General features: G+C 53.8%; 1 protein-coding gene across 1 annotated transcript; it reads right to left on the reverse strand.

The window, feature by feature from the left end:
- Positions 1 to 1,208: 1,208 nt before the first annotated feature.
- LOC128147042 (acyl-CoA desaturase-like) lies at positions 1,209 to 22,884 on the reverse strand. Its single transcript, XM_052799216.1, has 7 exons — positions 22,586 to 22,884; positions 22,454 to 22,546; positions 18,391 to 18,676; positions 11,443 to 11,573; positions 7,773 to 7,978; positions 6,233 to 6,465; positions 1,209 to 5,007 (listed from the first exon to the last, which is right to left on the reverse strand). The coding sequence occupies exons 2-7, from the start codon at positions 22,478 to 22,480 to the stop codon at positions 4,808 to 4,810; spliced, it is 1,083 nt and encodes a 360-aa protein (XP_052655176.1). The 5' UTR covers positions 22,481 to 22,546; positions 22,586 to 22,884; the 3' UTR covers positions 1,209 to 4,807.

Genomic DNA, 22,884 nt, shown 5'->3' on the forward strand with positions numbered 1-22,884 from the left:
TTTTGGGCAGGGGATTTAATAACAGCCTTTAACAAAGAGGGAGAGGCCAAGATGTGAGTTCCACTCTCAGGAAATCCAGACTAGAGGGATCATTAACTTTATTTTTAGGCTTGGCTGAATAATCAGGAGGTTTGAAGATTTGCCTTGCCCGTTTCACTTGTTTTAGGAGGGGCTGTGCTGGGATCAAAAGCGCGCCAGATCATCAGAAGCAGGACCTCTCTGTCACTTCCAGGGACGTACCTCTGTGACCAGCTGATAAGCCGGAGCATTTAATGTGCTTTTTTCCACAGCTTGGGGCAGCCACACATCCCATTGCCCGGGCTGGTCACACACCTCCAGGCGGGAGAATGCTGCTGCTGGGAAAGCGCAGACCTTATTATTTCCGAATAACCCTCTTCTCCCTCCCGCTCTCTCTCCCGCGCTTTCCCCCCACGCTCCGGTTTGCAGCACGCCGGCTCCGGCCCTTCCACCCGAAGGGCTTTCCGGCGGCAGCGGCCGCAGCTGGGAACCGCAGCGTGGGCCAGTTTTGCCGAGGAATTCAGCACGCCGGCTGCAAGGGCCGGCAAACACGGGCTGCCTCGGGGGGTCCGCGGGTGGCGAAGCTGCTGCGAACAAGGCCATCCCCTCTGCCCGCTCCCGCACGGAGCGAGCTGGCGCTGCGCAGAGGTGGCCTTATTGGCCGCTACCATCGGATGTTCAAAAGGGGCTGGGCGGGGGAGCGGGGACGCTGACATCAGCTAAAGTCGGATTCGGCCCGGGGATTTCCCCCTTCTCCGTTCGCTCCCCTCCAGCCGCCGCCAACGGGGTGGGGAGAGCAGGGACGCTCGCTCCCGCGGGAGGAAGATTCCCCCTCGGCGGGGCGAACGAACCCGCCTGAGGCGGCGGCGGCCGGGGGGCCGGGGAGCCGGGCTGCCGGTATTACGTGTTGTGCCGCATGTCTCCCCGTCGGCCGCAAGGCTCTGGCGAGGGGCCCCGGCGGGAGTTAACCTGCAGTAACCCCGCGGCGCAGGGGCAGCCTCGGCGGGGCGCGCCGGCCCGGGCTGCGCGGGGGGGCGAGGGCCGCCGCGGGCCGCTCCCTCACGGCGCGTCCCGAGCCGGGGCTCTTTCGTTCCCCGCGTCTCCCGCGGGGGAGGCGGCTGCGGGAACGGCGGCGCACGGCCTTCTGCCTCCCGGCGGGGCAGCGCGGGCGTCGTCACCAGCCCAGCCAGTTTTCACGTAACGTTTTTATTATGAACAAATAAAACTTCAGATCAGCACGACCGGCTGTCCGTTGCCGTATTAGTAGAAATTATTCCAAAAAGGTTTTTCTTCTCCCTTTCCGGTACACAAAACAGAGATACTACTACGCAGAAACCCCTAAGCTGTGAAAAATTGTATCCTACTCACGTTTCAACAGCGACAGAGCTTAGACGATGTGCAGATTCAACTTTCCAGTCCTTCCCTGAACACCCAACACTTGGACAGCTGCTCCTCACAATACCAGCGGGGCTGGGAGCAGTTTTGGAAAACCAACCAGTCCGCGCTTCTGCCAGCAGCGGTGCGCGTGCGGTACGTACGCCTTCCTCCTCCGCGCTCGGCCGGTCGGCAGCGAGCCTCACCGCGCCCCAGGGAGGCACGGCGTAACCCCCTGGTACAGACCGGGGAACTGAGGCACGGAGAGTTTTTAAGTGACTGACTTTGTCCCAAATCACGCAGCGCGCGAGTAGCTGCGGTGGGAACAGGTCCCAGGAGAATGGCTGCTCTAGCCACGAGGGCCCACTGCCGCCTTCTCTGCTTCCACCTCTCACAGACTCGTTTAAGCTAAACATACAGATGACACGCCCAGGATACAAACATGCCACCAAAAATATATATATATTTATAGGTGTGTGTGTATATATATCTCTCTCTCTCTATCTCTACCTATATCACAAAGTTCTACTTGAAGTGTTGCATCTGTTCCTTAATCTAACCAAAATTCTAACTCCAATACATTCAAAATCACCTGCACCCACAGTTCCATGTAGGCAATTAAATAATTAAGAAACCCCTCGAAAGTTCACAATTCAGAAAAAAAAAAAAAAAAAGAAAAAAAATACGGCAAATAGCTGTCAATACCCCTATGTATATTAAAGAAAGATTTAAGGCACCCAGAGATATTTGCCAATCTACCTTTAAAGTGACTGGGCAAACACCAGGCCTGTTTGGTTACTGCTCCTCAGCTCCCACGCTAATTCCAGATTCTGGACCCGAATCAGCACTTGACATTTGAAAGGAACCCTTGATGTCAAATCCTGCTTCTCTGCTGAGAGGATGCGAAATAGGGCAGCATGTCACGGCACGCTTCTCTCCGGTAGGGTATGTCACGTGACACCTTAAGGGCACCAGGAGCAAGGAAATCATTCTGCTCATCTTCTCCCCTCCCCACACCCCTTTCAAATTACTGGATGGAAGAAATTCATCCTCTCTGGAGACTTCTGTGAATTCAGAGAGGTTCAGACTAGAGCAAAGTCAGCCCCCAATTACAGAGCTAACAGCGTTTCTCTTTTTTTTTGGAGGGCTTTTTCTATTTTCAAATGGTAGGATACAATTCTAGCCACAACTCCCTTTGCCCCAGCCAGCCCCCAGGCAGTCACGAGCCTCAGAGCAGTAAGGATGCCGCCTCCCGACGCTGGGAGCTGAAGGGCTCCCTGCGCCATTCCTCCCTGTTGTACCTCTCGGCTGGAGACCACGTCGCTCCCGATGGCTCAAAACCTTGAAGGGTCCCATTGCTGAGCAATAACAGGGCCATGGTGGCGGCGGGCAGGGGAAAGGAGAGGAGAAGGACTTCTTTTCTGAGTAACGAGCGTGCTCTTGCCAAGGAGAACATCACAGAGCTGTCCTGGCTCCTGGCGAGTTTCACAGCAGCAGGAAAAAGCAAAGCTGCAGAGACTTGCTCCCGTGAAGCTTGCCTGGCTGCTATCTGGCAAAGCTGAGGCGAGGAAGTTGGCACCCACTCTCTCTGCCCTCCCTGGCCTGCCCGAATAAGGCAGATGCTGCAAACCCCGCTCCAGTATCACCTCGTTCCAGCCACCTCTTGTGCGTACCTCCAGCTCCGTTTGGTGCATTTAAGCAACAAAAACAAGACTATTGCTACAACTAATAATAATAATAAAAATTAATAATAATGGGGAGAGTTAAGGGGGAAAAAGAGCACATTCAGCCCAGGGAGGGGCTCGGGGCCATGATGCCCAGAACCTAGCCCACCACCTGAACTCAAGCTGCGGTCTCTGCAACTTGCAGGAAACACCACCCACAAGGACTTTTTTCCCCAGCACACCCTCCAGCTGTGTGCCCGCATCAGCTCAGTGATATAACTGACCTCTCCGCAGGCTCAGCCGCCCTCGCTGCCTGCCTTGCCAGCGAAGGAGCAAGGTGGCGAGATGGCTCGCCAAGGGGGCTGGGAGGCAAGCTAAGGGACTAACGAGGAGCTGCTTTCGCCTCCCCCTTCCCACCCCCTCAGAGGAGCCGGGAATGACAAACCACCCTGGTGGACCCTGGGCCGGAAAGCCCAGCGGTGGCTCGCGCTGGCGGCAGGGTCTCGCCTCGGAGGTCTTGACTCCCTCGAGCCCCCCCATGCCGCCTGGCCCCGCGTCGGTGTTTCTCAGGCACTTGTTAATCGGCTGAGCGGAGCCCCCAAGGATGGAGAGACCTGCTCCCGCGGACACCCTCACCCCTCCCTATGCCTGTAGGCGCTCCCTTGCCCCATCCCTGCGCTCAGCACAGGATGCGGATCCGCAGGGCGGGCACGGACACCAGGACATCTGCCTGCCACCCAGCGGGGACCCCGTTCCTCCAGCACACAAAGCAGCTGAGCTCAGCGATGGAGCTTTGGTTTACATCCTTCTCCCCCTCTCCATTTTGGCAAAGGCCTGTTTCCCGGCAAAAATCTCAGTGGCGGCAGCGAACAAAACCACCCCAGGCTGGTGCCACCGCACGGCAGCCAGTGGCACACCCCTCCGTCTGTCCCCCTTCTCACTGTGGCTCTCCAAAGGGGCCACGGAGCCCGGAGCCAGGCTCTGCCTTCAGTCCCTGGTGGCGTGGGGCACAGCGGGCAGTGCAGAGAGGGAGGCTGTGACACCAGACGGAGGAGGTAATAAGGTCACCTAGGCTGCCCCTCCAGTGCCCGCTGCCGCCACCAGACACCCCACCCCACAGCCCCCCCCCAGCTTGGGGGAACAATTCCCAAGAGACATCTTGGAAAGAGACAACTCTTTCCGGTGGCAAGGGAAGGGGACGGGGCTGCTTTTCCCGGGGAGAGCAGTTTAGCCATGCCACGTCTGTCAGCAGCCCTTGAGAAAGGAAGAGGGACAGAGGAAGGAATTTGGGGGGGAAGGTGGTGGGGAGAGAGTCACTGACTTTGGCTCAACTCTTCAGCTGGCTGGTACAGGCTTCCCTTAGCCCCATGGTACGTAGCCGGCTGCGATGAGCCGCCCCGGGCTGCTTCCTACCAGCTCCTCTGCCAGGGAGAGACCGGGACGATGTAAAGTGGGAGGCGGGGTACAGGGGCTGGAGAGAATGAATGGAAAGGAGAAGGAGAGGAGGGAAAGGGATGGCCCTGCGTTATAAAGGCAGAGTCCTAGATCTTAAATACATCACGTAAAATACAGTGTGGGAGGGGGGTTAAAACTCATTATCATTACCTTAAGCAAACTGGTAGCATTATTCAGTAGTTAGTAAACAGAACATTAAACCTTTGTCCAGCGTGTTCAGAGGGGTCAGGAAAGGAGAAAGGGAGAAAAAAGGAGGAAGGAGAGGTGTGGATGTGTGTGTGAAGGGGAGCAGGAACTCAGCCACTCTTGTGACTCCCATCTCCAGTCCGCATTTTCCGAGCCAGGATGACCTCCTTGGAGACTTTCTTGCGATCGCTGGCCAGCCCCAGGAAGCACATGAGGTCAATGAAGGCTGTGGTTAAGTTGAAGCGCCAGCCAAACTCACTGGTGGAGTAGTCGTAGGGGAAGGTGTGGTGGTAGTTGTGGAAGCCTTCTCCTGAAAAACACGACCGGGGTGAGGCAGAGCTCCAGGTGATGGCCCCTTTACCTTGGCCCAAAGCACCACATTCCTGAAACAGGCTCTGGACTGAGTCCAGGCTTCTCTCTCCTCTCGGCCCAATTTCACCTCTCTGCAATCTACCCCACCTCATTTGGGCAGGTCCAGCACGCCCAGGCTGGCCCAAATGAGGCAATGACAGTCACAGAGGACCTACGGTGCTTTAGAGGAAAATGAGCGTGTGGCAAGGAACCCAGAAAGGCCCGGGCTCGCCGACTGCACCGAAACACCGGGGGAATCCTAACGGCTTTTCCTCTGCCACCACGAGAAACCTTCTAGTATTGGTTGAGCTACCAGCTAGACCTGCAGCAAGTCCCCAGCAAGCCAGGCCAATCAATACTCCTACACCACTGGCAGTCCTAATGCCAAATCCAACAGGCATTTCCATGTGGGAATAATGCAGGCAGACTTCTACTAAGCAATCTACCCCAGTCAGCCACCCTCTGCTCCGGACACTGTCAATGCTGGCTTCAGTGCTCGCCCCTTCAATGACATCGCCTGGACTCCTGCTCCTACCCCCCTGAGTCTTTGCAGTTCAGATCCCTCCCTACTAAAAATCCAGGAGCAGATCCTTTGGTGGTGGAAATCAGTGCAGCCCCAGTGATGTACAGTGATGCAAACCAGCTGAGGATTTGGGCTTGGGAGAACAGATCAGGGCAAATGCTGACCCTGGGATGTACTCTCCTAGGTCCCCAAAATTTCAGGAAAACGCATGAGATGACCTGGCTTGTCTCATCCTCAAGTACCCCCAAAATCAGCAGCTGCCCTGACGACATGTCCAAATGTGCATCTGCTGGTTTTCAAGTTGACAAATCTAAGACAGAGAAGCAGAGACTACAGCACACGTTTTTCAGTCTGGTGAACGGGGCAGAGAGACCTTCGAGCAGGGTAAATAAGATACTGCTGTTGAGATAAGGAGGTGCTAAGTATAGCAGAGTCCTTTCCAGCCTGGAGAGAGGCTGGTGGGAGCTGATAAGCCCACTGCCCTTATGTACTCACTGACCAGCCTGGGAAACACCTCTAGGTGCAAAGGCTGGAGGGGAAGAGTGCAGGGGGAAATAGGGACACCTGGATTCACAGAAGTTCCTAGAAGCAGCTGCAGCCCCAAGGGGCAGTCCCCGCTCTACGGTCTACCCGCAGCAAAAGACACGGACGCTGAACGTACCTAGGGCCCCCAGGCTGACCAGGGGGTTCTCCCGTGGGTTGATGTGCTGATCGTATGGCCGGTTGCCAAACATGTGAGCAGCACTGTTCACTAGCCAAGCGACGTTGAGCGCTACGGCGTAGCGCAGGATGGCTGGAATGAAGAAGCTGATGATGATGGATTCGTCCCAGAAGTACCAGGGCACTACAGTGGGCAGGGTGAAGCACAGCAACACCACCGAGGGCTTGTAGTATCTGGAAAAGAAGGGACCAGAAGGAAAGTGCTCAGTGGCAGAGGCAGGACAGGAACGGGTGCTTCAGTCCTCCCTTTGGAGGATTCATGCTCAGCTATACAGGGAAAATCAAGTGCAGAAATACCTCACCCCTGAGCCCTGCATCTTTTGCCCTGGGTGTGCAGAAGCCATGCCTGGAGACTCCAAAGTCTTATCACCGGGCGGGAGACTCAAACTGAAGTCCTGCTCTCCCCGCCTCAATCTCACACGCGCACAAAGCAATGTCCCCATCACCATGAGTCCAGACACCAGCTGCTGCTTTTAGCCTCATCTGCCATTTGCTTCTCAGCTATGCTGGTCCCCATAAAGGCAACCCCATGCTTGCAGAGTCCCACAGAAGGTCCCTTCTCCGGCTCTGGCCCAGCGCTGCAACTCTTCCTTGCAGACTTGGCCCTGCCTACCAATACACCCCATCAACAAGTGCCAGCGAGGGACACTTGCGCCATCAAACAGACGAGCATGTGGGGTCTCTCGCACTAGAGCGAAGGGAGTAGAGGAAGCTGAACCACTCTGACGAGCCACAAGAAAAATCCCAGGCACAAAAAGGAGGGAAGCCATAAATCTTGCTTGGTTTGTGTGGGACAGCACTAGGGACCTCCTGAGTGAGGGTGGTTACTATATGGGGTCAGTCCCCCGTCCCTGCAACCCTGGTGGCACGCTCGCCTTCTCTGGGGATCAGTCCCAGTATAGCCCCAGACAGCTGAGAGAGAGCCCATGCAAGAGGCAGCAGTGAATCAAGACCGTCCTTCCCAGTTACTGTCTCCCTCACGTCCCCATTTTCAACTCCTCTTTCAGCACCCTGTTTCCAGGAGACTGTTGGGAGAGGGGTAGAGGCATGGCCTGGAAGGTATACCACAACATCGCCAAGGATGGCCCGGAGGCACCTGTGGGTGGGCTCTGGGCCAGCTAAAGCAGCAGCTGGGCTGTGGGCAGGCAGGCGTGCAGGTGCTTTGCGGTGGGAAGCTCAGCCTGCTGCTGGCAAGATGCTACAGGGTAGGCGGGCAAGAAAGGTGTGTGGGAGGGCTGGAGGTAGCACTAGCTCCTAAATACTTCCTACAGAGCTCCTAAATACTTCCTGTAGGAGAGGCACAGCTCATTTCTCACAGTTCATCCCACAGCAAAGCCTCGGGCAGACCGAAGACTCTCATTCTCAAATGACGCCCTCAATCCCCTCATGCTCCATCAAAGGCGCTCGGGGTCCCTAGCCCATTTGCAGAGTCCCTGCTCTATCCCACGTGGCTCTGTGCTGGGGCTGACCCCACCACTCACCTCCGCTGGAACATCACCACTTTGTCAGCCTTTATGTCGCTCAGGTCCAGCTTCTGGCCCTTCTCTATGACATCGGGGTGCTTGCGCACCAGTAGCCAGCCGATGTGGGAGAAGAAGAAGCCCCGCATGGCATTGTGTGGGTCCGCGTCTGTCTCTGAGAACTTGTGATGGACGCGGTGGTCCCGGACCCACTCGTAGATGTCATTCTGCAAGGCAACAGGAGTGGAGACTTAGGGCCAGCGCTGGAGATATTCCCTTCAAATTAACAAAAGGGTCTAAAACATTTAGACACCTAAATACCATTGACGTGAACTCGTATCAGTCATTTTATCTTTCATTAGGGCTTGGGGGTTTTGGCTTTTAAAACAAAGGTTAGGGTCTTCTTTGCTCAACCACTTCCAATTTTCTTTGAAATCTGCTGCTTTGGTGGGCTGCCCTTCCTCTTTTTTTTTTAATTGGCTAACTTCAGGCTTTGGTTGGCACATCCTCTACAGCACCACAGGCTCTGACTGCTCAGCCTGTTCCCCCACCCCTGCAATAGCCAGCCCCCATTGGCCAGTCAGTGCCTCCTCCCTCACACGCTCCGCTCTTGTCGGTCACTTGTCCCCATCCCTACGTGGTGCCAGCGGGGATTGATCAACCTGCCCCTTCCCTTCGGCCTGACATTTTCCATGGGTCGACCTGCCTTGCTTTTCCTGGGATTGCCAAATCAGGTCTGTTTAACTTGAGGGGCGAGGGTTTTTTTAACTTCTTTTTTTCCATTGGAAATCAGTTCTAAAATTGAGGCCCCTCTTTAGAAATAGAATAAACGCACCGTTTCAATGACAGTGATCAAAAAAATACGCCCCTTCAGCCCCATAACTGTTCCATTTAAGCTGCAAAATCAATAGTTTGGAAAATGTCAAAGCTTTCATCATTTGTATTAAGAAATTATTGTTTTGGCCGGTTTTAAGAATAGATTTTAATGAGCCCGTGCTCATTCCTTTACACCACGATTTCGGTGTGCTTAAAGCCATTTATTACACCATCCTAGAAAACATGAAACAGAGATCCAAGCACGCCTCTATTGCCCGTATTACGCAAGAGGCTCCTTAATCTCCTAAGTACACAGGACTTTTCCTCAAAACACTTTGAAGGTAGGGAAGTGGCATAATCATCCCTGTTCCTTGCCTGGAAAGACCAAGTGACTTAGCCACACAGGGAGCCTGTAGCAGAGACACAACTCCTCAAGTCCATCTCAAGTGCTGTAACCACTCCTCCTCCAATTGAGATAAAACGATTTACCTGCAGGCCACGCAATAAGGCAATGATAGACACGGGCCAGGATTCAACTCTCACGTGCTTCCAAACACTGGGAACTGCTGCCTGCCTTCCAGCCAAATCCTGAGCACCTCCAAGTATCACCAGCCCTCACTGTTGCTAGCCACAGCTCGGTCACTCAGTGTTCCCCCAGAAGAGGGGGGCCCAGCAGCCTTCCCTAGCTAGTAAGCAGAGAAACACAACCAGTACCCATGCTGGAAATGTTTCACCTGTGATGCAAAGCCTCTTTCACATTCCAGACCCTACACAGCATCACGTAACATGAGAAGGCCCAGCCTGAAAGCTGTCAGACAGCTTGGCCTTCCCCGTCTGGGGAGGCTTTCCCCATCTCCTGGAAATCCTTCTGCTAGAGGCAGAAGGCACAAATTTGGCAAGAGACCAGGTACCGCAGCTGGAGCTTGGTACCACCTCATCCACCACACCCTGTGCACAAACACAAATCAAGGGTCTCAAAGCTGAAAAGTCAGTAACTTGACCCAAACTTCAGCACGTTATCTTTTCCACAGATCTTATTTTGGGACCACCTCTAACTGCAACTCTGTCTGAAAATCATGGCTTTCTGAGACCAGCAAGCAAAGCCTAGGAGAATGCCTCCTTCCTTGGGAGTTTCCAGCTACAGGCTATAACCAGGAGAGCTTCTGCTGTGCTGCAGCTGCCCGGTCTTGCAGGTGGAGGAGCCGACTAGGCGCAGAATTCCCAACTTTTCTGAAATCACAAGCCACAGGTCTCTGAGCAGCCAACAGGCATTTTCTGGAGGACCTCAGGTAAGATAATCTATAGTCTTCTCTGGCCTTCAAAGTCACCGGTCTCATCTTAGACCTGCTGCTACTAAGAGGAATGAGATAAATTGAAAATAAACCTTCTCTTGATCTCATTGAAAGTAACTATTAAAAAAAAAAAAAAAAGCCATGGGGAATGGTACTGAATTTTCAGTAAAACTTTGGATTAGTTCCTATTGAAGCTGAAATATCTGTCTGTCTCTCATCTTTGTCTATTCCTATCCCCTACAGCAATAGCTCAGCAAATTCTTTCCCCCTCTGCCCTATAACCCTGTGAAAGATGGTCTTTGTATGGGACTAGCCAATACACAGCAACCCATCCCATTCCCTTGCTGAGTGCTGGACCAGGAATCAGCAGCTTGGTCCTTCCTCTTCCTCATGAGAGACTCTGGTTTGGTACTGAGAGAGAATAGGAAAGTCAGTGGTGTTTTAGAAAGTTTTTCAAGGCTGAAACAACCCATCCCCACCCTGTTCTGATTAAATGTCAATGAAGTGTTATCCTCTATGGCTACACAGGGGAGAAAGGAAGATAATGTCTCTAAAATACCTGGTCCACTTGGGCTTTACCCTTCCCCCATACCTCAGCTGGAGAATTACTTAGGGGCACAGCACTGACACTTCTCTGTTCACCTTCTTGTAGCAGAAAGTGCTGCACCCTGCCACCCTCCCAAGTACTTTCTACACACGAGCAAGCCTGTATGAAGTCCCTTCAAGCACAGTTGGAGGACAGAGTCCCGTGAGAGCCGCCTCACAGCAGCAAACCCAAGCAAGAGACCCCCAGGATTTTACTCTGCCACGCCGATCTGGGTTTTCACTCTGGCTTCTTCTAAAGGGCCATGTCTGCTACTTTCTACAGTCCCTAAGGACTTCCCGGTTTGTTTCCTTTGTGGACTCTGAAGTGCTCTCATGAGTGTTTAGGCAATATCATGAGGTGCTCATCAGCTGCCTGCAGTCACTTGCGCCACTCTGAATGGGCCCAACCCTTCTCTCCTTGAAACATCACTGACCTGTGACGACTCTCTGGAAGCCAGTGGCGTGATTTGTAACAGGGTTATTCCTAAACATCAGTCTTCCGAACCAGAGAAGCATCCCCCTAACTGCATAATCTCAACAAGTTCTTGGTCCTTCTGCAGCAGCAAATTCCACAGCCTGGCTCCCTGGGCTGTGCAGATATCTCCCCTCTTATCAGCCATGCAGCAAGAGGAGGGTGAGGCAACACCAGGAGAGCACTTAGTACTTCCACACCTCTTTCACAGGACCTGGAGCAAGCACAGGGTGACCACACCTCGAGGGAAGGGTACGTTCCTGCTTTGGGGAGCTTTCCTACCCCTGGTCTTGGCCAACAGTCCTCTCCCCACCCGGTCTCTCTCAGCGTCACCCCCTGATGGGACAAGGTGAAGACAATGAGATGGACTCTAGCACCGCAGCGTCACATGGTAAGGGCAGGCTGTTTCCTAACAAGAGGTAGTAGGAGAAAGGAACCTCTCCGTCAGCCTGTGCCCCATATCTGGGACAGGGTTTCAGGGGAGCACTTCCTTCTGAGACCAGCAGCACATTGAAGAGGTGCTTACCTGGAAGGCCACAGAGTTTGCAATAGCCAAGAAGATCCGCAGGGGCAGCGTGGCTTTGTAGGACCGATGGCTCCAGAGGCGGTGAGATCCGGCTGTGATCCCCAGAGCGCTCACCAGGAAACACAGAACGGCTGGACAGGAAAAAGAAAAGTGTTGGAGCAGTTAGAGCAAGTCAGCCTGCAGCAAAGTCTCAGGCAGAGCAACATGCAGGCACGCCCTCCCCCAAAGCTCTATAAGCAAGAGAGGAACCCATGGAAAGCACAGACTGGGGCAATAAAAATCAACGTGAGAGTGCCCAAGCTACCACAGGCTTCCTAAGCCTCATGGGGCAAATCACTTCAGCTCTTCATCTCTGACAAGGGAGGAGGCTCCCCCTTACAAGAGCTGTCACAAGGGTTGGTTCTTCAGCATAATAGTGCCATCTGTCATGGTGCAGGGTTATCAAAATTGTATGAAGCGACTGCTTCCATATAGCCCTGTGGTAACAGCTCTGCAGTCCACCAGGGAACCCCTTTCCCTTTTCCTCCCACCCCAAAAAATCAGGGGTCTTGCTTTCCTATCTCACCACTCCTCGCTAAATCTCTTTTGCATTCTTTTCACCTAGAAGTGGTAGATGATCTTATAGCTCTTCAGGGGGACAGCTCAAGCCCAGGGTTAAGCTTCTCTTCTGCTCCCTTTCTAAGCAGAAGCCGGCTAGAAGAAGATATAACCTACCATCCCACTGAAGCCTGGGCTTCACCTTCAACTCCACCACTGACTTAAAATCTGCCCAGAGGCTCCTGTTCCCAGGGTCTTTTTGATCCCCCCTCTGCTCAGCTCCTGCGCCATTTACGGAAGGGAACTCCAAGGCCAACAACTCATTGCAAGTCGTGCCCAGGGCAGAGGCAGGCGTTGCTGGGCCCAGCTGAGCTTCGAGGCTGCTTCATGCGTTCCCTCTCCATGCAGGTCAGAAGGAATTCCTTGCCCCTCTGGCAGCTAGTAAAAACCCACATCCCTCTCCCTCTGGATCGTGCGTTTATGTCTGCCCTGGTCTGTCTGTTCCCACATGTCCTCCTGGGACCTCTGGAATTTAGCCTGGGTTCCAGCATCTGGTCTTAGAACTCAAATGGAGAAAAGACCCCCATAGGGTCATAGCAGCATTACACTAGGAAGCTGGGGAAAAGAAGAAAATTGCGTCTGAAAATTAACTCTTTCTCTAGGAAGGAAGGCTCAGGAAGTTTGGCACTAAGACGGAGGGCATTCAACAGCTGGTTTGCCCTGCAAGTTCAGACACTGAGAGGGAAGGGTGCACATCTGCGCACAGGTCAACTGATGCGCCTTCAGCCCCCTCGGGGAAGGGATGCCTTCTTACCAGTCCCCCAGGGGAAACTCTTGCTTTGTTATAAATTTGCAGATTTCAGCCAATTGGATCAATCATGAACACAGCTCCTTATTCTTACACGTAAACCCCTGGATAGGAATCACTGGTATGCTTGACAATACCATTCAGTCCAGCCAAATGGCTCTAATCAAGCTTATCTTGAACCCAGAAAATAGACACTCTGCCAGAAACTTGCCTGGAATCAGAGATCTGAGACATGCGCAAGGCACCATGGCCCTGTTCTTTCATTCAGAATAATCCAGGCTTTATTTCCTATCCTCTCTTGCTCTCTCTTCCTTCTGTCACCTCCTTTTTGTTTTTCTACATTCCAAACCTAATCTCTTATTCGCTAAAAGCTGCTCTCGGCTGATTTAACACCCTCTTCTGGCCCCTTAAACTTGCATGAACCCTCCTCACTCCCAAACCGCTGTATAACAGCGACCATCCCTGTCTGCTGATCTGACCGTGACTTCCCATCTTCATCTTCTCCCTTGGCTTCCCTGCCTGCTGCCGAATGCAGTGCAAGCCTCAGACCAGCACACCTCTGCCTCGTGTCGCCCAGCACCTCTGCGGTCTCTCGGAGGAGCCAAGCAGTCACCCGTCATAGCCGATTTATAGGGCACGAAGAGGGATGAAAATGCATGCAAATGCAGCAGGATCCAGCCTTTGCAAGAGACAATGGAGCTAAGCAAAGCTCGCAAAGCTGGCCAAGCCTGGAAGGGAGAGGGGAGGGATGCTGGAGCAGGGCGTTTGGTTCAGGTCTCCCTTTGGCCTTACTGCCAGGAAAGTACTTTATGCTGGACACCTTGAAGGTCTCACCCAGCCCCGCAACGCTGACTTGAAAGTTATGAAGCAGCTCACGAGCGGTTCCCCGTTGGTTCTAGATTTTAAGACGCATTTTAAATCAGTCACTATCCCCACAGATTCATACACAAGAGCGAACCTTGAAAAAGCACCTAACTGATTCACAGAACCTCTCTGGCCTCAGACACTGCAAAAACAAAGAAACCAGCTCCTGGATGTTTCAGACATTTCCTACTAGCGGCAGAAGTGTGACTCACCACTATTCTCCCTTGAATGTAAGCTGCTACACCCTGCAAACCACGTTTCATAAAACCTCTGGGCAACTTTATACCTACGGTGCACGCCTCAGTAGCTGAGGTAGATTTCCAAGGGTGACAAACAGCTCATGGCAGAGCTGAGAGCAGCATCCAGGAGTCTGGATTTAACCTCCAACCTATACAGACTCTAAGAAAAACACTGGACAGGGAGTCCTTGATAAGCAACAGAATCCAGCAGGCTCATCCCTGCAAACAGGTACAATGATGATCATTGCATAGTCAGGGCATCAGCATCTCGGAAGAAGAAAAGCTCCTCCAAGATCATCCGCTAGGAATGAAATTGGAAAGAGAGCAGAGAAGGTGAAATAAAGTAGCACAGCTTTGCACGGCTGCCTGTGATGCTGCCCCAAACGGAAGGACTGAGGGACTCCATCAGCTGACGTTTCAAAGTCATCTTCCACCATGCTTTGAAGTATCTGAGATCCAAAAGATTGTCAACTCATAGGTGATGTTCCCAATGACCCATTCAACTGGAATACAAAGAATTATGACCACTGGCAGTAATATGTCCTCAGTGCTCCAAAATTAAACCGAAAACATTCCAGATTCAGTCACGTCTATATGACTCACTAGCCTTTACCTCTTTAGGGCCCAGATTCAGACCTCAAGTTATGATGGGAAGCCAGGAATGTGCTAAAGGCATTGTCACCTGCAGTCAACACCACGGATGTTTACATGAAGAGGTGTCCCTGCTCCAGCCGGTGTCCTTGGGCTTCTGCTCAGTGCAAGGGAAAACTACAGCTTTAGACTGTTCCCTCCTTGCCTCCCAGTCCCTGCTAGGCAGGTGAGTCCTGCTAGTCTCAGAAGAAAGATACCAAGAGCAAGGAAACATGTGCAGGCTGCCTAAGGAGAACAGCGTTTAGGAGGAGCAAGAGGAGCTACTGTTGCTAAAACCTAACTTGCCCATCTAGCAAAATCAGAACTTCCCCTCCACGCTCGGAGGAAAAGCGCACCGCCTGCTAGTTAAGCCTGGAGGGGACACTAAGTGGAGAGGTGTTGCCAGCAGTAGTCTCGATGGGAAAGTGACAAAAAACGTATGTGAACGTTTTGCTGAACACATCCCTGCGGGCAGCACTGGCTGAGATTTTCAGGCTGTCAGAATTGCCTAAATTATCCAGCAAGATTCTCCTTGGTCCAAAGATGATGCAGCAGCAATATCAACCCATGTTTCTGGCACCACTGGAAGTGCAGGGAACTGAGGTGTTGTCAGAGCACCATGTCGAGACAAACTGTCACTGTTTTATAGACATTATTGGCCAGGCCAAGAGGGGTTTAACACAAACGTTGTCAGTCTGCTGTACCAGAGGGCCAGGAAGACAACCTGCAAATCATGTTTCCAGGGAGGCTCAGAACAGCTAGAGAAGAAACTGTCAATCACCTTTGCATCCTGACCTTCCAGACTCAGTCTCTGTACCGTTTGGCAAACGACGTGAGATCTGCCCGTGATCCCTGAAAAGACTGCGCAAGACTTCGTCAAGTGCAGTGGAGAAGACAGTAAATAAAAGGGGAGCTGCCTAGAAAGCCAGTGCTGGAAGGCCTCGGGGAGCCCTCATTATGGTGAGCTCTCACCTGATCAACAACCCCAGCTTGTTCTGGGAAGCTCTGCACCAGAAAGAGATCAGGGGATACAATGCACACAGCAACGCAGAACAGCAAACAATGATGAAGGCAGGGCTGGAGAGCTTGAGAGACAAAGAGGAATTAGCACACAGAGAAATGAAAACAAGAGGACACAGTCACCAACATAACTGGTTTCAGAGGGACAGGAACTTCAAGGAGACGGTGGCCTGGATGAAGAGGCTGTAAGCAGGGGATTGCTCCTTATAATAAAATACAGAAGGCAGATCAGCTACCAGGCACCACCGCTGCCTGTAACATCACAGCACAGAACATCTGGGGCCATGTTAATTTTATATTACATGTACACAGCCTAAGGAAGGAATGATCTGAAAAAAACAAACAAAGACAGACGCAAAAACCCCAGCAGCTCCAGAACTACCACTGGGAAAGCTGCTCTGCCCTGAGCCCATGCTGTATTGCCAGGAGCAACGTTAAGTCTCTGCTGCTCTGTCCTTGTGTGTAAAATGGGAACCATAGTCCTCTCCTTGCTACCAGGGCGTGCTGGGAAAATAACGGCAAGTCGCTGAGATGACAGCGACAGATGCTTGTATGTGCTAAACAAAGGTATGAACTGAGAAAAGGGCAATGCAAGAAGGAGCAAGGAGCCTTGCTGAGAAGCCAGCCCTGTGGAGGATCAAAGTATCCCAGCTCCGGTCAGTACTGGAGGAGAACAGACTACAGGGGAAAGCTCTGACTTGGCTGCAGGGTGCAGGGAAGGGTGGTCCTTTCCCACAACAAGTGCCAGGGATGCAGGGCAGGGAGCTCTGTGGAGCTACTCCAGCTGTGGTAAGGCAGGATGGATTTTCAGCCAGTCCAGAACAGTGCAGTTCCCCCAAACTCCATGTCCTTCTCCCATTCCCAGAGCATCTGTCACTCCAGAAGCCACCAAGGAATCTTGCAGTGCCTCACAGTGGCAGGAGAGCAACTGGCACTTCACATCAGAGTCGACTGAGTGAGGAGAGCAGGAGGGACTGGCATCAGGCAAAAAGCAAGGCAGATTCCCACAAAATGCCATGGGATGCCACACAGACATCCCGAACAGGCACGCGGTTGCAAAGACACTGCCTCAGAGACCATTTGGGGGTAAGGTGGGGCTTAGCAGAATGCAAAGCAGCATGAACCTTCCGGATCAAGACGCTCGAGCCCACTTAAGTATCTCGGGGGAGCTCAAGGGAGAAGGGTTGGATGGATGTGGAAACCGCGGTGCATCTCAGCAGCTTGAAATGAAACCAGTAAACCCAATTCACCTTTTCCCTCCTCCCTCCCGCAGTGCTCTGAGGATATTTGGCTGGGGTTGGAGGACCCAGGCTGTCAGCTCAGTGAGAGAAGCCAGCAGCCCCTGCCTAGCCTCCAGCTGAGAGCCTGGGGATGGGACAGACAGAGCAGGACCAAGAGCCCTGAAACGTTCCTCCAAGGTCGTGCTGAGGCCGCGTGTTCTGCCCAACCCTGCCACCCCGGGAAAAAGCGCAGCCTGTCAGGTTTTCACAAGGGAAAGGCCCAGCAAAGTCTTCTTTCATCATGCCCCCCCCAAAAGGCCATGCTGGCTGCACAGGGAACGTGTCGGTGCCTCTGCTTCTGCAGATGCTGTAGCCAGCCTCTGACCGAGTCCTGTGGCCTCCAGTGATGCCCACCCCCCAGGCCGCTGCCTGTGAGAAGCAGAGGTGGTCCAGGAGGAAAAGAGTCAGTCTGGCCATCCAGGGAGCCATCTCTTTCCCGGTCCAGCTGTGATGCTTGTTGCTCACAGCCATCGGGAGGACAGACTTTGAGAGACCAGGTGACAGACCAGGTGGATCGCTCCAGGGCCTGCCCACAGCTGGGCTGGCCAGGTTGCTGCTCCCGGCTGAGCACTTTGCAGGAGCACTGCTGAAACCAAAAGCCATGCCAGCAGGTCTCAAATTAGACTGTCGCTTTTCGTTTCAGGATGCTCTGTTTCACAGGAAGGCAGGGGCTGCATGCAATCTCTCAGCCTCCCCACTGGGAGCCGTTTGGCTTCTTGACTTCTCCAGGGGTCCACACAAAAGCTCGTGGAAAGCGAGGCTCCCCTGCAGCTTGGGCCCCAGGCCCAGCTGCCTTTCAAGCAGTCAAAGGAGAAGTTTGGTTCCTACCCAGGGCAAGGTCTCTGAGAAAGGGGAGCTTCGCCTAGCTACCTTCTGCTGGGTTGTGCTTTCCACTGGAATTTGCTGCCTGGAGAGCCGCCTATTTATTTTTTGAAAGTTGTCAGGCTTAGTTCCGGGATGATGGGGGCTAATCTGTGCTTTTGCAAGAATGATAAAAGACCTGAGCTTCAGACTTAACTCTTGACTTTCATCTTCAGCACAACTGTATTTTGTCTCTTTCCCCTCACACACACGTGGAGGCTCTGTGGGATTTACCCTCCCTCGGTAAAGACAGGAATGGTTCTTGTCTTTGGGCAGCAGCCTCATGCCAAGTCATGCCCTGTACCTTGCCTCCCCAGCCACCCCTTCAAGTGCTCTTGCTAGCATCTTTCTTCCTAAGTTTCTGGGACTGTCACAGTATTCCATCAAACATTTTCTGTGCTTCACCCCAGAAGTGGCTGCACATTCAGGTATGGGCTACTTCCAAGCCTAATTCCTGTGAATTGAGTTCATTCTTTAAGCAACCAAGCAGTTCCCTGCCAAATCCTTCCCTCTCATGCATGACCTTACAAGAGATACTAGCAAGCCCTCCCACAGCTTGCTCCAAAGCTGGCCGAGCAGCTGCTTCTAACAGAAGACCTCCACTTCCTTCTTTCTCCTCCCCGAGTCTGTGGGCCTGGAGGAAAAAAAAATACTACCCAACAGATTTGGGGTTTGTAGATGCAAGAAACAAATGGAGGAACGTGCTTACCCCATGCCAACGTCTGGATCTTTGCAGAAGGTATCAGCATCAACCCGAATATGGCCCCTAGATGCAGCAGGCTCATGAGGATGATATTCCTCCAGACGTATCGCAAGGGGGGCTTGGGGCCCTCTTTCTCCCGGTAGGTCTCATCAAAGAGATCATCTACCATGCCCCGGTCTCCTGCCGAGTCCTCGTGATTGAGTAAGTTCTTCACCATGACGGCATTCCCATTCCTGGTCGCCCGGGAGGTGATGGTGCCGACAGTGGTGGTGCTGGGAGCGGAGGAGAACTCCTTGGAGAGGCAGCAACGGACATTTTCAAGAAAGCAAAAAGGGAAAACAAAACGAGAAGTTGGTGGTTACCAATGCAGGGCATAGAAACACAAGCAGCTAGGCTGGCAGTACCAAGACTCGCAGCCTGCGGTTTCCCTGGCAGGCTCCATTCTTTCGGCTGAGCCCTTGGCACCAAGAAGAGCCTGCTCTGGCCCCACAGGCATGGCCTGAGAGGGCGGGGGCCTGATCCTTCTGGGGAGCAGGGTGCAGCAAGTAAAGAAAAAGACTTGAAAGCCAGTCTTTTTTCCACGAGTGGCTTTGGTGAGATCATTTGCAGGCTGCAAGGATTTTCGTTTTCCTTCAGTTTTATTAGTGGGCGTTTTTAGGTGGGCTTGTGGTCTGGGCTTGTGCATAAGCAGACAGCAATAAAGGAAATCTCGTGAATGAACAAAGAGGTGGGAGAGAAATATGGTCTGAAACACGGTTTTATTTTAAATCATTGGGCTGCTCCTGACACCCTGCCTCTTTGTGTCACCCCACCAGGGATCACCGGGAGAACGTCAGGAAGATCCACAGGGGGATTCCTCTGGGGTGCCTCCTTACCTCCTCCTGCCTCACCTTCCAGGCTGGGACGTGGCAAGACCGACATGCCTGGGGATCAGCGGACAGAAGCAGTCAAGCGATGTGCTTCCAGTTGGACCTACAGCTCCTACCCCATGCCTGCTGCTAAGGCTTTCATCCCTCTCCCGCTTTCCACTCACAGGCAAACTGAGGCACGGGAAGACAAACCTCTGAGCCGAGGCCACCAGCACACACAGAGGAAGTTTTAAGCAGCAAGTTGGCTCAGCCTGGCTCCCGGCTCCCTCCTGTAACCGTGACACAACGTTCCCTCTGCACACGCTTGTTTGCCCTGGCTGAGTGACAGCCTGCCCGATCAGGCATGCATGACGAAAGGAGCAGGCAGGACTGACCCTAATGAGACAGGTCATTGAACCCTGAATCACCGATTTCCATCTCCATCATGACAGCCGCGTGCTTGCTGGTGCTCGCAGCCCTTTGTCAGGCCCGAGCCCAAGCGCCCGACGGGGCTCGACCCTGGGGCTGCCAAGCATCTGGGATGCCAGCGGTGGGAGGGCATGCTGCCCTCATCCCCTCACCTCCAGGGAACCTGCCCGCAGGGCACGTCCCTCCGCTGCCCGCACCGCTGCCTCCACGCGCGACGGGACACTAAAGGTCGGTCAGCAGGAACGGGAGAGCTGGGACCGCGGGAGGGAGAGAGGCCAAGCCGGGAGAGCTCCTTTCCCAACAGAAATCTCTCCTGAATTAACAGCAGATTGCCACCCAGGCGCCGGGGATTCGTCAAAGACCACCGTCCTGCCATGGCCTAGTTTTCTGAGGGAGGCATTAAAATCAGGCCAGGCAGCTTACGTGGCCACCCCAACTCCTCCCTTTCCCAGGGGTAGAAACTAGAGGGTTACAGACATACCTTCCTACGGGGAGAAGCTGACAAAGCTGACAGATGCCCCAAGTTTGGGAAGCAAAATGATATCTAGAGAGGGAGCCCTCCAAGTTTTTCCTTCTGTAATCAATCAAAGGTTAGAGAGGAAAAAACCTGGACTTGAAGTATCCTGCTGCTTTCTCTGAACCCAGGCAGCTGCTGAGCTCGGGACCGGCTCCCTCTGCATCCCGGCTACGGGCTGTCTCTGCCGGCTTTCCTAACTAATGTTTTGAGGCTATGACACGCTGAGCTGCTGGAGAATTTAGAGGCAATCCCCCTCAAAAAACGCTGTGAGAAATGTCTTCTAATCCAGAGATTAGGCAAGGAAGAGTCCTGCCCATTTCAAAGTGTCAGATATTCTCATCTGGCATTTTGGCAGGAAGGCACAATTTTCCTCCTTGGCTGGAAGACAATCTACCAAAAAGACCTAAGACTTGTCTATGCAAGAAAAATTCCCAACAGAGACCTGGTGGTATAATTAGACGGGTAACGCTCCCCATATGGACACGCTGCTTCCAGAGTAAGAACGTGGGGTTGGAGTTGCATTTTTCTCCTCCGCGATAGCTTCTGTCACTGTCAGCGTTACACAGGGGCAGACGAGGAGGAGGGAGAGTGCAGGGAAGACAGCAGAGGGAGAAAAACCTTTTCTTCCAGAGTCGTAGTAGCCACACGAGGAATTTTACCAGCATACCTATGCTGCTGGAATTATACTGAGGTAATCGAACCGGTCATTTCTCATGTGTAAACTAACCTTAAATCAAAAGGGCTATAAAGCAGCCATGAAACACAGCTCCACCGTTACAGGCTTGCTGGGGGGGAGCACGGGGGGAAGAGGGAGGGAGAGCGGGCAGCTATTTAGCTGGAGACCGGAGAAATGAGGAGGAAAGAAAGAGGATTTTTACCCCCTTATGGCCACAGTGGCTCCTGCGGCGCCTACTGAGGAAAATGGGATGGGGATTGATCTGGGGTCTAGAACTGAGAGGGGGAGGAGGCCAGCTAAAACACTTTCATGAGCTCTCCCTCATTTCTGAATGACTTTGCAGCTCGCATCTGCAGAACAGATGTGTTCCCCCATCTCCAACCCCCACCACACACCCTACCAGCACTGAACACGCCATAGGTGATCCTGGCACCCAGCCAGCTTATACAACCAACTGCAGCTCAAAGGCTCCCGTGCTGGTTCAGCCTAGGGGCCCCAGGGCACTGAATCTCCGGTCCAGTATATTTGAATATGCCCAACACGACCCAGGGACAGGATTCTTCCCAGCCTCCAGGACATGCCCCAAAATACACGCCGAGACCATGAAACACGGTCTCAGCGCGCTGCCCTTGGCATCCGTTGCGGGTGGGGAGAGGAGTAAAGTTCTTTACATCGCAGCACCCCTGGAAGGTCACAGCACCGGCACAAAAGGACTGGGGGAGACCCCGCGTGCTGGCGCCAGGCAAGACAGCGGGGCTGTGGTTTACCTCCACTCCTCAGCATAAGGATGAGAAGGCGAGAGCAGGAATACTAGGCTCGGCCCCTGCTTCCCCTCAGGCAAAGGGTGGCTGCCAGGAGGGGCAAAAATAAAAAACGAAATCTCTAAAGATCCAACAGCTCTATGTATCTTCCTGGTGCCGGGTTGTTATTCAGACCTTCTTATGCCAAAAATGGGCAGTCTCCCCACTGAATGTTTGCTTGGCTCAGGCAATGCAGACACAGTCATTCATTTCATCCGGGCAGCTGGCCGCTTTCACCTCGTGTCTGTCCTAGAGACGCTACCTGCTGCAACGTTTGCCTTAAAAATGCTGTAAGTCAAAGCCCTTTCTTATTAAAAAAAAATATATCTATTAAGAAAATAAAAAAGTCACAGCCTGAGCACTACCAAAAACCCCACGGCCTCTTGGCACAAAGGACCTTCCCGAACAGCCCTCACCAGCACGCTTAGGTGGATGGTTTTAAGATAAATGCTCAGTCTATCCGAGGGCATAGGCTCCACGGGGAGATAATCCCAGCAGCGGCGATCCCCGCTTCATTCACGGGCTCCCCGTGAGGCTTGGGTGATGTCTTAAGCTAGCACCGCATGACTTTGCCTCCTGACTGAGAAGTGGCACAGAGAGGACGCACGCACACACACACATACGTGTGCATACGTGTGTGTGCGCGTGCACGGACACGCGTGGATGCCCACACCTCCCCCCCCCGCCAGGACAGCAGCAGCGCAGCACCCACTGCCGGAGCTGCGGAGATGAAGGAGGAAGGGGCGAGGGGAAGCCAAAGCACCCGCAGCCCCGGGCCTGCCGGCAGCCCCCCGCTTACCTCCTCCTGCAGCAAGTGCGCAGGCATGGGGCGGCCCTGTCTCTGCTCCTCGGCGGCGGTACGCGGGCGCGCAGGTCCGCGGCGGCGGCGGCGGCGGCGGCGGCGGCGGCGGCGGGAGGAGGCGGAGGAGGAGGAGGAGGAGGCGGAGGCGGAGGCGGCGGCTGGCTCTTGTCGGCCCCTCGCCCTGCGAGCTGTGCGGCTCGGGGAGGCGGGCGCGGAGGTATTTAAGCGGGGCTGCTTGCTCGGCGGCTGGCGGGGCTGGGCTCTCCGCGCCCCGGCCTCCCGGTGACCCCCTGCCCGCGGGTGAGATGCGCGGGGTCAGCGCGGCTGGCGGCGAGTCGCGGCGGGGGCCCGGCTCTCGGCGTGCCCGCGAGGGGAGGCGGGGCGGGGCGGGCCGGGGGGGCGGGAGGAAGGATGCTGAGGAAGAGGAG

The sequence above is a fragment of the Harpia harpyja genome, chromosome 10 (genome assembly GCF_026419915.1).
Source record: "Harpia harpyja isolate bHarHar1 chromosome 10, bHarHar1 primary haplotype, whole genome shotgun sequence".
NCBI lineage: Eukaryota > Metazoa > Chordata > Aves > Accipitriformes > Accipitridae > Harpia > Harpia harpyja.